Raw genomic sequence first — 16,161 nt, 5'->3', positions numbered from 1 at the left:
AATTCAATAATAAATAACAGTTTCCGAAGTGAAGCGAACCAACAATATTTTGAGGTCTGACAGTTTGTTTGACTTGGTTTTTCATCTTCACGATGCTAAACATTATAGTAGTATTATTTTTTTAAAGAACACCGTTACATTTATTACTACACTTATTCAAATGAGGGTTTATTCCTAAAGAGTATTTTTCATAACGTTCAATACACAGAATTATATTCCTATGTGACCATATTTTTTTATAATTCTTCCAAGATCATAGTCCTCGTTTCGTTTGGTGAATATTCTGTTTTATAAATATACTTATGTAGCCGACTTAACCTAATAGGTATATGGCTCTAATAAAGAATAAAAAAATAAAAATAAAATACACTTATGTAACCAAATTAATATTTTTTTATATGGCTTAGGCGGGTGGACGAGCTTACAGCCCACCCAAGTGGTAACTGGAGCCCATAGACTAAATGATGAAATAAGACATCTACAACGTAAATGCGCCACCCACCTTGAGATATAAGTTCTAAGGTCTCAGTATAGTTGGTTACAACGGCTGCCCCACCCTTCAAACCGAAACACATTACTAGTTCACGGCAGAAATAGGCAAGGTGGTGGTACCTACATGCGCGGACTCACAAGAAATCCTACCATCGGTAATTACGCAAATTATAATTTTGCGGGTTTGATTTTTATTACACGATGTTATTCCTTCACCGTGGAAGTCAACCGTGAACCTTTGCTGAGTACGTTTTTCATTAGAAAAATTGGTACCCGCCTGCGGGATTCGAAATTCGAAATTACAAATGTAATATTATAAGATGTACTTTTGTATTTCAGATACCGTAATGCTCGTTACGCAGCGAGACGTGTGCGGAAGCGTGTCATCTTCAAGCACGGAGACTGCAACGTGGTCCAATGGAACGTGGCTAAGCGCAGGCGCCGATACCTTCAGGACATCTTCACGACCCTCGTGGACGCCCAGTGGCGCTGGACGCTGCTAGTGTTTGCGCTTTCCTTCATCCTCTCGTGGCTCTTGTTCGCACTTATCTGGTGGCTCATTATTTTCACTCACGGAGACCTCACCCCCATTCCACTTACGGAGCAGAGAGAACCACCCGTTCCCTGCCTCAACAACGTCAACTCCTTTACTGGCTGCTTCCTCTTTTCTGTTGAAACTCAGCACACCATCGGCTATGGTTCAAGGACAACGAATGAAGAATGCCCCGAAGCGATATTCGTTATGTGCATACAAAGTATTGTCGGAGTTTTCATTCAAGCTTTCATGGTAAGAATTAATTATGTAATACTTTTTCCATTTGAAGAAGGCAGACGTGTATACGTTTACAATGATTGTCCACTCATAGACATATGTATGTACATCAATGCATATTATGGAGGGTTTTTTCTAAAACTCGTTTGGACACCCAATTAATCATTATATCTTCACTCTGGAAACCATACCGGGAGTCGAAGCTGCCTGTGTTATATATGGGCAATAAAGCACGTCTAGATATGATAGTAAAATTGGATTTATTAACTACGCACTGGTGGTAGGACCTCTTGAGAGTCTGCGCGGGTACCACTACCCTGCCTATTTCTGCCATGAAGCTGTAATGCGTTTCGGTTTCAAGGGTGGGGCAGCCGTTGTAACTATACTTGAGACCTTATAGATCTTATATCTCAAGGTAGGTGGCGCATTTACGTTGCAGATGTCTACGGGCTCCAGTAACCACTTAACACCAGGTGGGCTGTGAGCTCGTCCACCCAACTAAGAAATAAAAAAAACGCACTCTAATAAAATAGCTTTTTTTAATCTACAAAACCCCTACAGTACCCCGATATACTTAACAGAAGCGTGATGACACATTTTCTTAAATTTTCTTTAAAAAAAAAATTATCTTCCTGCTTCTATGCCATTATGATAATTTAATATGAAAATAAACTTGGAATCGATCCAAATTTATAAATGTAACGTACTATATTATAACGATGAAGCCAGATGTTCTTTTGAAAATCTTATAATTGTGAAGTTAAATATGCCACTGTACAGTTTATTATCTCAATGCAAAAAACTTTAAGTGTTAATTATCTAGGGAAAACATTGAACGAAGTAAAAAAGGTAACGAGTGTCGGACAGATGTTCATTTATTTTGGTTCCAAAGTCGTTTACAAGAGCTTCTGGAGTCTCACGACAGACAGTGCACGAAGGTTATTCTAATTTTAGGTTGGGATCGTGTTCGCGAAACTCTCTAGGCCAAAAAAACGCGCCCAAACTCTTCTGTACTCCAGGAACGCCGTAATTTGTTTAAGAGACGGGCAACTGTGTCTGATGTTCCGAGTCGGCGACATGAGAAAATCTCACATAGTCGAAGCTCATATCAGAGCGCAAATCATACGCCGCAAGGTATTATGTTACGACAAAACGGAGACTGGTTAGTGATTGGGGATTTCAGACGGCTTTAATATTCCATTTAACATGAACTCGCACTGACTCCATTTTGTAATGCAACGAGAGTCGAAATCTCGATGGCGTCGACTGTAACAGGCGCTTAGGAGACGCCCTGATCGACGGACCCAGATTTCGATTGCCGCAATTACGGAATTTAAACACGAAATTCCTTTGTCTCTTGTCCATAGGTGGGTTTAATATTCGCGAAGCTGGCGAGGGCCAAAAAACGTAACACGACGCTCCTGTTTTCGAGAAACGCTGTTATCTGTCTGAGGGACGGTGAATTTTGTCTCCTATTCCGCGTCGGGGATATAAGAAAGTCGCACATTCTGGAAGCACACGTGCGTGCTCAGATCATACGTAAAAAGGTACAAAAATGTATTCATAAAAAAAATTGTTTTACTATGAACGTGCATTCACTATGTGTATTTAAACATTCTGTCGCGTGTTTACTTTTTACTTGTTATGTTTACTTTTGTTCTATTATTTTAATTATGACCCATCTATGGACTGCGGCATGGCTCACAAAACCTGACTGTTGTATTTATTATTTTACGCTTTATCCATTCTAACAAAAGCCAATCGATATTAATAACAATAAAAACAATTTCATAACAATACATACGTTTGCACATATTAACATTTTTCATATAATATTATTTTTGTTATTTTTATACTTACGATTCTTTTCGAGTTTTTTTTTCGATTATCGCGAGTCTTAAACGTAATTAACATTAATTTTACAGTTTAATCTCGGGTTTTTATTATCATTGTATTATTTTCGACGCTACGAATAATTTTTACTTTTCGTAGTCGTAATCTAATATAATGATAATAAAAAAACGCGAAATTAAACCATAAACATTGTTATAATTACAATCAAATTGCATTCGTCAACAATAAATTACTTACGGACTAGATTCGGTATAAAAATAGCAAACATTTAATGTATGTACATAACAAACTAATATGTTGCTGAAATTATTCGCTTCTATAAATATTATGAATAACAAAATAGCTACAGAAACTTACCAGTCAAAATTAATAAGTTGAAACATTAAAATTTTCAATGAACTTTAATTAGAAAATTAAATTTCCATAGATAACAAGGGAAGGCGAAGTTTTGCCCTTTTACCAGCAAGAGTTGAAGGTGGGAGCTGATGGAGAAGAGGACAGACTTATGTTTATTTGGCCTATGACCATAGTACACAAGATCAATGAGAAATCTCCGCTATACAATTTGTCAGCGTCGGATATGCTCAGAGAGAGATTCGAGATCGTAGTTATGCTTGGTAAGTTATATATCTTATCTAAATTTTAAAATATAGATGTTGATAATTTAAACATTTTAAACCTTCTCTGGACTTCCACAAATAATTCAAGACCAAAATTAGCCAAATCGGTCCAACCATTCTCGAGTTTTAGCGAGACTAACGAACGGCAATTCATTTATATACCTATATATATATAGATTTTCATCATGATAACCAAATGAAGGATGAACTAATTCAAAATAAACTGATTAAATATAATAGCAATAATCTCAGAAGTTCTTGTTAGTATTTAGTTATTAAAAAAAAAAACAATTAGATCTTGCAAAAACAATTAGAACATGAAGGCAAAAGTAATTCTAGAAATGTATTTATTTTTAATGAAAACGTTGACTTTTTAACTAAATGCAAACCGCATAGCGTGCCTCGTCTTGCTTTATCTTTTAATTTTTTAAACTAAGCTTTGGTCCATAGTAAGGCTATTAAAACTAACAATTGAATATATTTTTGATGCAAATTTACAAGAAACTAAAGTCAACGTTACCGTTTAATTGAGGTTATAATTATCAATTATCATTCGTCCCATCACAGTAAAGAAAACCTTCTGTAAGTAAATTGGTATGGTTAATTTCAATCCTAATTTAATTCAAATAGATGATGATGAGGTTTTTTTTTGATAACGCCATCTTGTTGTGTCATTAAAGCGGTTAGTTGCCCTCAATTAAGAAAAATAGTATTATTATTCGCGAATAGATGTCGGGAAGAGTTGGTGATTGAAAACACGAATAAAACAACATTTTCTGAAAAGAAATCGTAGCTAGATCGATTTATCGCCCCCGAAATTCCCTTTATACTACATTTTATGAAAATCGTTGGAGCAGTTTCCGAGATTCAGATTATATATATATATACAAGAATTGCTCGTTTAAAGGTATAAGATAGATAATGCGTCACGAAGTCCTACTATCAAATTCGGTGACGTTGCATCAGAGCTTCATTGCCCTGAACTTTGGCTACACAACAACAAAACAACACGTGACCATTCTTTTTATTAGCGTTGTTGGAAACGAATACAAATCCGATTTTACTAGTTTTTTTATTTACTTAAAATAAACAAACACTAACTAGCCGTGAGATAAATTAACTAAATTAATTCTGTGTGACGTCATTATTTGTTTCGGGAAATAATGACAAGAATGAAAGTCGTTTATAGGTAATTTTAGGCTAGCAGACAGGAGCGTAAATGTGTCGAGAAACTTGTTATTCAGCTAAAGTTGAATATGTAATTGCCGGTTGCAATGTGCAATTTGATTTATAGGTAATAAACCTTCGCGTTACTTTATATTATCGTGTCAATAAAACTGAATTGATGTTCGTCATTATTCACGTATAAATAAATGACCCCACACGGAAAATAATTCAATAAATTTCTTTGATTATAACGAACCTTTTGTACGTGACATCATTGATATAAATGTTTATTTAACTGTTATCGGTGGAATTCTAAGGTATTTTATTGTAAATGGAATAAAGCTTTATAAAGTCCATGGACAATGTCAACAGAACGTTGGAAACACACTTTGCTCATCGCTTATTGTTTTAGTGAAAATGTTGATTTTAGATACAATAACGGGCTCGCAGCCAATAAGTATGAAGCGCGACCCGTATTCAAAGTTGATTGTTGAAACCGACTTTATTAATAATCGTACTATTATTCTGTGTTAGCGTGGATGGGAAATGGAATCCCCATTTTACGTTAAAAAAAATTCGACATGCTCCAAAACCTAAGTTGTATCAACGGCCGAATAAAGCTGTCGCTAAAAGCAGTCAACATTATAAATTTAGCGTAATTTTCTGAATACCTCCAGCGTGGAAGTCAATTTTACTCTAAAATTTGCAAGGTTTGATGAGCTTGTTTGTTTGTCAGTACTAGTCATATTTTATTTAGAATCTCGCCATCTTTTATACTGATTTTCTTTTTTTTGTCAAACCTTTGGGAATACCATTCTACGTTTCCTAATATACAACGACAAAATATTTATATATTTATATCGCAATATTGCTCACTTTTAATGAGCATTCGCTTGTTATTAATTTCAGAGGGTGTCATAGAGTCAACGGGAATGACAACTCAAGCTCGCAGCAGTTTCTTACCATCAGAAATTCTCTGGGGACATCGTTTCGAGACCATGGTCAAGTTCAGAAAGGACACCGGTGAATATGAGGTGAGTTCTTTAGTTTTGCTTCTAGCTTAAGCGGTAGGCAGCGGCTTATCTCTGCCCCTGGCATTGTTGATTTCCATGGGCGATAGTAACCGCTCACCATTAGGTGGACCATATGTTCATCTGCCTACAAGGGCAATAAAAAAGACGAACTCGTGACCTCCTTGATGTTCAGCCTATAGAAGTAGACGAGACAGTTCATAAGCTGCAGATATTGAGTTATGTAGCATATACATACGTATTTACTACGTAATGTGTGCATTATGTGTATATAATGTGGACATTATGTAAATAGATTATATTTAAAAAAAAACACGAGTTCAGGAAGTCTTTTTTTTATTGCTTAGATGGGTGAACGAGCTCACAGCCCACCTGATGTTACGTGGTTACTGGAGCCCATATACGTCTACAACGTAAATGTGCCATCCACCTTGAGATATAAGTTCTAAGGTCTCAGTATAGATACAACGGCTGCTCCACTCTTCAAACCGAAACGCATTGTTTCACGGCAAAAATAGGCAGGGTGGTGGTACCTACCCGCGCGGACTCACAAGAGGTCCTACCACCAGTAATTACGCAAATTATAATTCTATATCATTCTCGCGCAACCTAAATGCCATAGATATATGTGTCTGTCTCATTTTCGTGTCGCTTCGAATCCACTATGGTCCTAACACCGTCGCGTCGCCGCAAACCAATTAATTAGTTCGAAGTTTTCACTGCAAGAACTATGCAGCATATATCAACCATGACTTCCGGATAGCGTGTGACGCCCGTCGGCGTTTCGGTATGACTGCGACTTGGCGCTTGCACAAAGACAATCACGTGACAGTTCATAGGGCACCTTTTATATTTGTATAAAGCCGCGCCAATAAAGAAACGAATCGAAAATGGCGTCTATGTACCTGCACTGACAGATGGTAGGGTCAACAAATAAAAAGAAAGATAGAAAGAAAAAGTTGTTTATTGTAAAAAATATAAAAAAAACAAATGTACTTCACTTTACTTTGATGCCCTGGCAGAAGGGGAGGTGTAAAATAAATAACAAAATAACCACGAAATAACGAACAAATTCAACAAATAACAATAGAATTTTAGAGAAAACAGAGCGCGTCTGAGAACAAAGTCGTAACTGATATTTTTTTTGCATGCAGTACGCGCCGTGTGCGACTAAAGACAGCAATAGTTTAGAGTGAGAACGCATAATCGCCGCCGCCATTTTAGATTCGTTTCTTTATTGGCGCGGCTATCTGCGTAATTGTTAAATGTGCATCTTGCCTCTCGTTTTAGGCGCGTAGCAATTTAATAATTAGAATAGCTCGTTTAACTTTGCCATTAATTCGCCCGGTATAGACAGATCTATTTGTCGTCTAAAGCTTTATTGTATCGATGCCTGCCTATTTCTGCCGTGAAGCAGTAATGCGTTTCAGTTTGAAGGGTGGGGCAGCCGTTGTAACCATACTGAGACCTTAGAAATAACTCAAGGTGGGCATTTACGTTGTAGATGTCTATGGGCTCCAGTAACCACACCAGATGGTCTGTGAGCTCGTCCACCCATCTAAGCAATAAAAAAAAATCGTAATCGACAATCGAATTTTTATTTATTAGGTAGCTGACATTGAAATCAAATTAGCATGACTTAAAATTAATTTTTATTTGGAACTAATTACAATTATTGTTTTGTTTATTGCAACACTGTACGTAACGATTTCACAACCCTAGGCAGAGATGAGTGGTTAGTGAAGCGCACAGACAACACAACGTGAACCAAGCTACCTAACTCGAGACAGAAGTCTCAATGGTGAAACAGCCATCCCACTCTAAAAATTGTACAACATGTTCCATGTTAAGTGTGTTCGCTTAAAACTAGTTTAGTCCAGAGACGTATTGAAGCTTTCAACGCTCATCTTTAGCTTATCTACAGCCTAGTATCATTGTTCCAAGTAACAGCTAAACTTATAATACATAGTAAAATCTAAAGAAATCAACTATAACACGTTAGATTACAGTCGAATATGAATACAAATACAACTCATATACAATGCCATAAATGAATTAATAAGTGTTATTTATTATATTTCAGGTTGATTACACGCGGTTTAACAACACATACGAGGTGGACACGCCTTTGTGTTCAGCAAAACAACTAGACGAACTGCGCGCCTCTGTTTCAACTTCACAGAAACTAGGTGAGTGATATACAAATACAAATGTAATATTTCATTCAATATTTCGTTCATACAAATGTAATATGGAATATAGAAGTCTTCATACGTAAAATTAAATTTCATTGAGTTGTAAATTTCCTTAGTTTTCGCTTCCCGCGTTAACCTCCAGTACGCGGTTTTTAGTTTACAAACAGTTAAAATAAATGTATAATCAAAACTAGCTCAACGGGAACCTCAATTAAACATAGTGACAAAAAATCGTTTTTTATAAAAAGCAAAAAAAAACAATTTAAAAAGTTCCATATCTTTTTTGTTGTATAAGAAAACGAAAACTCGATTATTTGTGGCTATCTTCAATATCCATAGATATCTAATAAACTCACATCACTTTTTAGATCGCATGCTACCGAAAACATTCTCAAACGACACGCTAGAGCTGAGCTCCATCGATTCGATGTCTTTGGATGAGCACATCGAGATTAAGATTCCGGAATCGAGGGCCCGCGAGAACAGACTGATGGCGCAAACAAACTTTGTACAGCACGTTAACGAGAAAAACAAAAACCCAAGTCATCATAACCACTTGGCCGTTGAAAACGGACAAGATTTACTGCACAAGAACACTATAGAGAATAGAGCCGAAGGAAAGGACAATCATCATATGCACAGAAGTCATAGTCATGCCAGCATGAAGAGGGTTCATGGGCTAATACCGAATGGGATATGCCATCCGATTAGTGGTCATGAACATGTACCCGACGATCATACTCTAAACAAGTAAGTTATTATTGTAATCGTGAATTAGAATTAAAACAAAAAGGAGACGAAAGAAAAAAGGAGAGAAAGATTAATATTATATTTTATATTAATAATATAATGCTGTATTAACTGCCCAGTTTTTACCCAATTGTTGGTAAGGTACGTTGTAATTCCACATCGTCACCAACACCCTACCTATTTCTCCTGCGAAGCAATCTCGGACTCTAATTCGAAGGTCAGAATTGACTACGTGTAGGTCAGAATCTTTACAATACAACTGAGGCTTCAACCTTATGCCAAGAGGCTAGCAGCATTTACATTGGCTGCGGACATTAAAGACCATTTAGTATCAAATACATGTGACTTCGTCTGAACATTCTTTGCCAATAATTAAAACAAAAAACACTGAAATTAATTTTATAACGAATTAAAACTATCACAGTCATATAGTTTAATGATGTGTGAACAATCAATAATGTACTTAAAAGATAAATAACTGAGATACCACAATTAAACACTTGTCTATATCGATTGAATCGCTAAGTTTTCTGGAAGCTTCGTGATCGTCTCTGTCAGTAGAGCTCGCTCGAAGACCCACGAAAAATAACAAACAAGGATGTACGCATTATAATTTAAATTATCCAATCATGCTTATTTATTTTAGGAATTTCTTATTATTGCAGATCCCCGAGTGAAAACTTCATAGGGAAAACTCCAGTGATTCCCATCCTTGTAACGTCACCGGAGGCGGAGCCCGCCTGACGCCCCCCACTTCCACTTTCCAACTTCAAAGCGACAAGACACAAGAAGTCCCACGTTAGGTTCTCAAATTGCTGTGGGGTCTTAACAAATTTAAATACAATTTATATATGAATTCCATTGATGTACTCATTTTACATTAAAAAAAGATGTCGCTTAAATACTTTATTTCGATTGTAGATTTTTTTAAGCGGCATCTAGTTTTAACAGAGAGAACAACATATGTATTAGTATAATTAATTTCCTTTCATAAGTCTGAATTTTATGAACGTTAAGAGGTATATAATTAATTGATTTAGTAAAATTTTACCACTAATTTATTCTTCGAACTATTTCTAGTGTCGTTGAAGAAACCACAACAAGAGTGGTAGGAATTACAAAAAAAATAAAAATAAGCGTAAAATATCTTTTATTAAAAGTATTAAACATAGGAGTCAGTGAGTTATAGTACAACTGAATTAGTTTTAGATGATTTAAATTAAATTTGATTCGCAATCGTGAAACTCAAAGTTTCAAAAGTCCTATGTTACCAAAGTCCTCAAAACTCGACTGGTTAGAAAAAAAAAACTATTTATTGCTTGTAATTTTATCCAAAATTTTATAGGTTTTATTGATGTATTGATGACGTATTTAATAAAAAATAACCTTGATTATAAATTGGAATCTAACTATTTAGGTTTGTGTTTTAAATCGGTGCCAATAAAAACGAATTTAAAATTTATATTCATAACATTGTAAGAATGTTTTTAAAATGCTACATTTAGTACACGAAACTGTAGGTAGTAACTGTTTATTATTAATATTTTTATTATTATTTTATTTATTATATTATCGATTCACATAGTAAAACACAAATATGGATACATTTATATTCGTATGATATCAAATATCGAATCTGGTTTGATAAAAATAAACACCACGCCGAAATTTTTCATTACTTCAAACGATATAATTCTATATACTTTTTAAACCTAACAAAATTTGTTTTTATTCATATTTTTTATATCAAAATAAAGTGTGACTTTTATTGTATAATAAAAAAATGAAGCGCTTAAAATTGGATTAAATCCAAATAAAATTTTATATCCCTATAAAGGAGCGCTATTGCTTGAATTTAAAATAATTTACATGGCTATTGTATGAAGCGGTATACGTACAATCATAGTATCTAATATTTTAGCAATTTTATATGTCATACATACTATTAGACTATTCAAGAAACGTTTCACGTAAATACAGGGCAGGACGTTTTTAAATATTATTGTGATTTTTTCTAGGTATATAGCGTATTGTGGTTGAAAAAGAAAACAAGAACGTAATGTTGGACAATGTATCATAGTATTTTTAATATTTCATATGTATTTTACTTATTTATCGTAACACAACATCTACCTAGTAAAATTCAAAATTAAATGTTCAAATGTAAGTGTTGATAATGCTTGTGAAGTCTTAAAAAGTTTCTTTCCACTTATCCGCAAAGAAAAATGTACTTTAAATAAAATAAAACAGCGCCAAATTTTATTTGTCATTTATAATCCATTTATTCCCAATCACACGAGTTACTGTAATCAAAGTAAAATAATTAAAGAAAATGCAGCAGTAACCGAAAGTTTGATAATCGGTGGACTTAATATCGGGGGCCAATGTCGGCGCAGGCGCTGAAAAAATATATATGCCCAATGCTTTTTCTGGTGTTGATATAAATAAATATATCTATATCAGAGTAAATAAAAAGTATTTTAACAATAAGACTTTTATTTCTCTTTATTTTATACATAATAAAAACAATATACATATATATAGACATTGTCTTACAGATATAGAGTATAAGAACGAATATGCAAACTTTAAAGCTTAATACGAAATTCTCGTATTATTCCTGCATTTACTTAAACCCTATTTATTGAACTTAAAAAGTATTGGGTAAGGTAAGGATAATTAGTTACTCACTAAGTTTTTGAGTTTTATTTGATAGTTACTTCTACTTAACAACAGATGGCGTGGATAGTCAGTTTTGTAGATTCAATTCTTTCCTTAAATTAACCATAGAAGCACTCATAAACTTAAGGTATCTTTAGAACATACAAAACGAGTAGCTACATAGCTTTCAATTTATCAAAATTAACGCGGTTTTGACATTTAATTGACTATCATCACCAGCCCACAAATATTCACTGCTGGACACAGGACTCCCTGAAGGTTCGCCACAATGACCGACATAATGGATCGTTACATGGTTATTATGTTATTGTTTATGAAAAATTATATCCGTAACAAACTATTACACAGCCGAAGTAATCTGGTTTTATTTTAATTTTTTTATTTGAGATACATTTTTCTACTAACAAGCATACCTACATAGAGAATACAAGGATTTTTAACAAACGCTTCACTTTCTTATGAAAATGATATGACGCTCTTACGGACACGCTAATACAATCAATCTGAAGTAAATTAAAAGGTACTATTTCCTATCGCAAATTATTATTTAAATAAATCTTAATAAATTTGAATTAAAAATAGTGTAAGAAAATAATATTTTATTGTAAAAAAAGCGTGGGTTGCTTTTCAGGATATTATCAACATAGCCCTTCTACTCATATCTGTTCATAAAACATTTATAACTACTGATACCATGCACTATTTTCAATTCAAATTTATTAAGATTTATTTCTATTTTTAGTGGGATTTTTTCTATAAAAGTGTATTTTTTAGTTTTTTGAAACTATTATTTATTTTACATTTTTTAGTTGAATTTCAATTTTTTCAATATTTTTTTCACTTTTTTTTTTAAATATTGTATTGTCATCGGTCCCTAACAATCAACCAAATTACGAGCTAATTCGACGATTTGAAGGGGGTCAAAATCATGTTCAAAGATTCCGTTACATACTAACATACTTACATACGTCTGAAGCCAATAAAAGCGTAATAAAAATTAAGTTACTGCGAATGTACAATTTATAAACTACATATTATACCTTACGGATTAAGAGTAGACGAAACGATATTACGCTTAACTAAACAAGTTTATCTCCGTTTTTCTTGTTTCCTTTCTTCTTTTTCTTATCTATTTCCTCTTCACTTGAAGAAGACGATTGGTCTTCGGGGCCATTGAAGTAATCCGGTGGATATTTCACTGTGGACGGTCTGTTGGTGAGGCTGGCTCTCCGGATAGCGTCGGCGACAAGTCTGTCCGCTATGTTGAGGATAGGAGAGGCAGGTACACCTCCAGAGTTTAGAGAAGTGCGGTATATGAAATCACCAGGTACTGGTGATTGAAAACCTAGAAAAGGAAAAGTATAGTCTCAAAATAATATTGAGATTCATAATTAAGTACTTACTATGCATAAGTGTTTTAACATTTTAGCAAAATTTCGATATTAACTATTATATTATTATCTCTATTTAGATATTATGTTATTAGATATAGAATGTGGAAAATTAATTATTCATAGTCTCCGGTAATAGTTTTGTTTGAGGCTTATTGCATGTTTGAGTGAAAGAGCTCACGGCCCATACCGGAACCTGTAGGCCCAAATGAATACTGGGTCATCTATCTTCAAATATGAAATCGAAGTCTTCATTGTATAGTGGAAGCCTTTGTGAATACGTGCGTACGTATTTTCATAGAAAATTAATCAGTTAAATAAAATAAATCTGTAAAAGTAGACAATAAAGGATTGACAGGACCAAATTAACCATGTTGGAATTACTTTCTACTAAAAACGCATTTTTTTATATTGATTACAGGGGTGGACAAGCTCACAGCCCACCAGGTGTTAAGTGGTTACCGGAGCCCACAGACATCTACAACGTAAATGCGCCACCCACCTTGTGATATAAGTTCTAAGATTACAACGTATAGTTACAACGGCTGTCCCACCCTTCAAACCGAAACGCATTACTACTTCTAATGCTTATTGAAATTTGGCGAAATTAACGATCTTAATTTCCATCAAACTTTTAATGAAACTATATAGATATATATGTGTATGTATGTAAACAAACAATACTAACCAGTTCACCAACACGACATAGACATTCACGAACACACCCAAAAGCGGTACAGCAGGAATATAACTACATAATATGTTCACGACATACAAATGCAAAACACAAATGGAATTCATGATTACAATGATACTAATAAACTAGGCTCATACAGCTTGGGTATTATCGACCAAATCTTCGCGTCTATTTTCATAGGAAGCTGCAAGTTGGTTAATTTTAATTATTCTTTCTATTTTAATAATTATTCTCAATGCTTCGATTTAATTGCATCGGTAGCAATCTTATTGCGTTTGAGCAGTGTTACCTTTTTAATTAATTTGCACCTTTCGGTGTTTCAATTCGATAATGGGGTTTCGAGGTGATTAAAATCAAACAACAATCAACATAAACACATAATTATTGACTTCACATTAACATTGACAAAAATTATACGCGTTTCGAATTATATATCATGGCTGCTTCATTTAAATGAACTTATCTAGTATGACACATACGATATATGGGATATTCATTCTTTATTTGTTTATTAATAACATTATCAATATAATTTATGATTTTACAAATAAATTTGGGAATTTATTTCTTAATATTGCTGTTTGAAGCCTGTTGCTAAAAATACAACAAAAAAACTTTCGAATCTTTAAAGTAAATATTTTTAACGTCCTATATATTATATATACATTACATATTTATTTTCAATTCTTATATACATTAATAAATTAACTCTGCCCATGCGTAACAGATTATCAATAATAAATTATGGAATGTTATGTGACTATTAAAATCTACTTAATTACACAACCTATTTAATATAATGGTAACGAACAATTTAGATTTCAAAAATATGAGATTCAGATATTGCCAAGAACTGACTAGGGAGCACTGCTTAAAATTTCTTTTTCTTATTATGAGATTTTTTATTTATGAAGAACATTCAGATTCCAATTCAGATTCAGTAAAAATAGCTAATTATAATATACGAGCGTGTTTCACAACTGAATAGGGTAGGGTTGCTTTAATAATATTGACAATCAAGAGAATTTAAACACATTTCGTTGGTCAGAATTACGCTGCCGTGAAACAGGCTTTACAATTGAATTTACAACGTAACAGTGAAGTCGCCGTCTTTATTTTCGGCCTTAGGTTCGGTGGTGGGAGCTCTATCCGGCATCTTCAGAATTAACTGCTGCTGTGGATGTTCCGCGCTTTCTGTATGACATCACAAACATAACATACAGTTTCTATTTATATACAAACGCTCATCAAAACCTGGCTTAGGATAAAAAGAAATAAATATCTGAAATAATATCGAACATCTCTAAATTAATGATTAACGGGATTTATATAAATCAAATTATGTATCCTAATATGCGTTTCATTACCTTTCAATAATAATTGTAATTAATACTTTCAAATATTTCATATTTGATCATTTTTCTCAATGATGATACTGAATGTGAATAGACCACAAGAATATTCTGTATCTTTTATGAGACTTTTTATTAAAATATAATTGCATTAAAATAAAATACATTTAACAAAATAAATTATAAATATAGTGCTTATAGTTATTTACAGTGCGTGAAAAATCTATACTAATATTATAAAGAGGAAAGATTTGTTTGTTTGTTTGTATTGAATAGGCTCCGAAACTACTGAACCGATTTAAAAAATTCTTTCACTGTTGGGAAGTTACGCTATCCCCGGGTGACATAGGCTATATTTAATATATTTAAAAAAAATTAGGGATCCTCACTGAAACTCTAATAATATTTAGGGATCCTCACTGAAACTCTAATAATATAACCCAATGTGTTAAAAAAATTACCTAATATTCTTTACATCGCGTGCGCTACTTACTTCCCAAGCGAAGCCGGGGCGGGCCGCTAGTATTAAATAAAATTCATCATAATTCAGATCATTAGTAAATTAGTGTTCAGTGAATCTTTTGGGCATAATAGAGACAAGTGAAAACTAATAGGGAACAAATGCAAAAAAAAATGCTACAGTACTTCTCCGTAACTGAAATAATTTCGAGCGCGCTGTGACATTTGGTATGGAAAAAGATAGAAATATATTTCTTACCTTGATTTGTTAAGAATTGCATTTTTGGGACGTATAACTACACTGTTAACTTAGGTATATAATATATCTACAGTCTTGTTTTTGGTGGGAAAACGGATTACTTCTTGAATAAAATTCCTATATCCCAGCTTTAATTTACTAGTTAAATTCATTAAAAATTTCCATGGGACAAAATCAATAAAACCGATGAACTACAAAGTCAAGATATTGCTGTTATTATCTTATATCAAACGCACACATTTTATTTTGGGGGCTTATTAAAACGAAGGAACAGTAATTTCATATTCCCTGCAAAATACCTTTGTTTGCACAAACAATAAACCGAGAAACTTCTTAACAAAGCCACTTAGTCTCAATTGGTACACTTGGGTTTACTAAATTCTCAGTAAACGTTTATTTTAAGGTCAATTAGGACTATAACTTGATAAGACAGGTAATCT

General features: G+C 33.6%; 2 protein-coding genes across 15 annotated transcripts in view; one reads left to right on the top strand and one right to left on the bottom strand.

Annotated features, from left to right (window-relative positions):
- The window catches only part of LOC114240588 (inward rectifier potassium channel 2), a 63,328-nt gene extending 53,314 nt beyond the window's left edge, over positions 1 to 10,014 (top strand). For 2 of the 6 annotated variants that reach the window (XM_028171173.2, XM_028171175.2), the window contains 7 exons: positions 832 to 1,279; positions 2,632 to 2,811; positions 3,546 to 3,735; positions 5,815 to 5,939; positions 8,020 to 8,125; positions 8,500 to 8,881; positions 9,547 to 10,014. In XM_028171173.2, the coding sequence (XP_028026974.2) occupies positions 832 to 1,279; positions 2,632 to 2,811; positions 3,546 to 3,735; positions 5,815 to 5,939; positions 8,020 to 8,125; positions 8,500 to 8,881; positions 9,547 to 9,625 (1,510 nt within the window). In that variant the 3' untranslated portion in view covers positions 9,626 to 10,014. Of the gene's footprint in view, positions 1 to 831; positions 1,280 to 2,218; positions 2,399 to 2,631; positions 2,812 to 3,545; positions 3,736 to 5,814; positions 5,940 to 8,019; positions 8,126 to 8,499; positions 8,882 to 9,527 lie in introns of all 6 variants that reach the window. The other 4 variants (XM_089734415.1, XM_028171174.2, XM_089734414.1 and 1 more) reach the window with 4 other exon arrangements.
- Positions 10,015 to 11,359: 1,345 nt separating this feature from the next.
- The window catches only part of LOC114240597 (G protein-activated inward rectifier potassium channel 3), a 31,912-nt gene continuing 27,110 nt past the window's right edge, over positions 11,360 to 16,161 (bottom strand). For 6 of the 9 annotated variants that reach the window (XM_028171191.2, XM_089734416.1, XM_089734417.1 and 3 more), the window contains exon 4: positions 11,360 to 12,908. In XM_028171191.2, coding sequence (XP_028026992.2) covers positions 12,643 to 12,908 — 266 coding nt within the window. In that variant the 3' untranslated portion in view covers positions 11,360 to 12,642. Of the gene's footprint in view, positions 12,909 to 14,015; positions 14,846 to 16,161 lie in introns of those variants that run through there. The other 3 variants (XM_028171189.2, XM_028171188.2, XM_028171190.2) reach the window with 1 other exon arrangement.

This window comes from Bombyx mandarina, chromosome 17 (assembly GCF_030267445.1).
Source record: "Bombyx mandarina strain Sakado chromosome 17, ASM3026744v2".
Classification (NCBI taxonomy): Eukaryota; Metazoa; Arthropoda; class Insecta; order Lepidoptera; family Bombycidae; genus Bombyx; species Bombyx mandarina.
The sequence above is the reverse complement of the archived record's forward strand: the minus strand, read 5'-3'. Positions and strand labels throughout refer to the sequence as shown.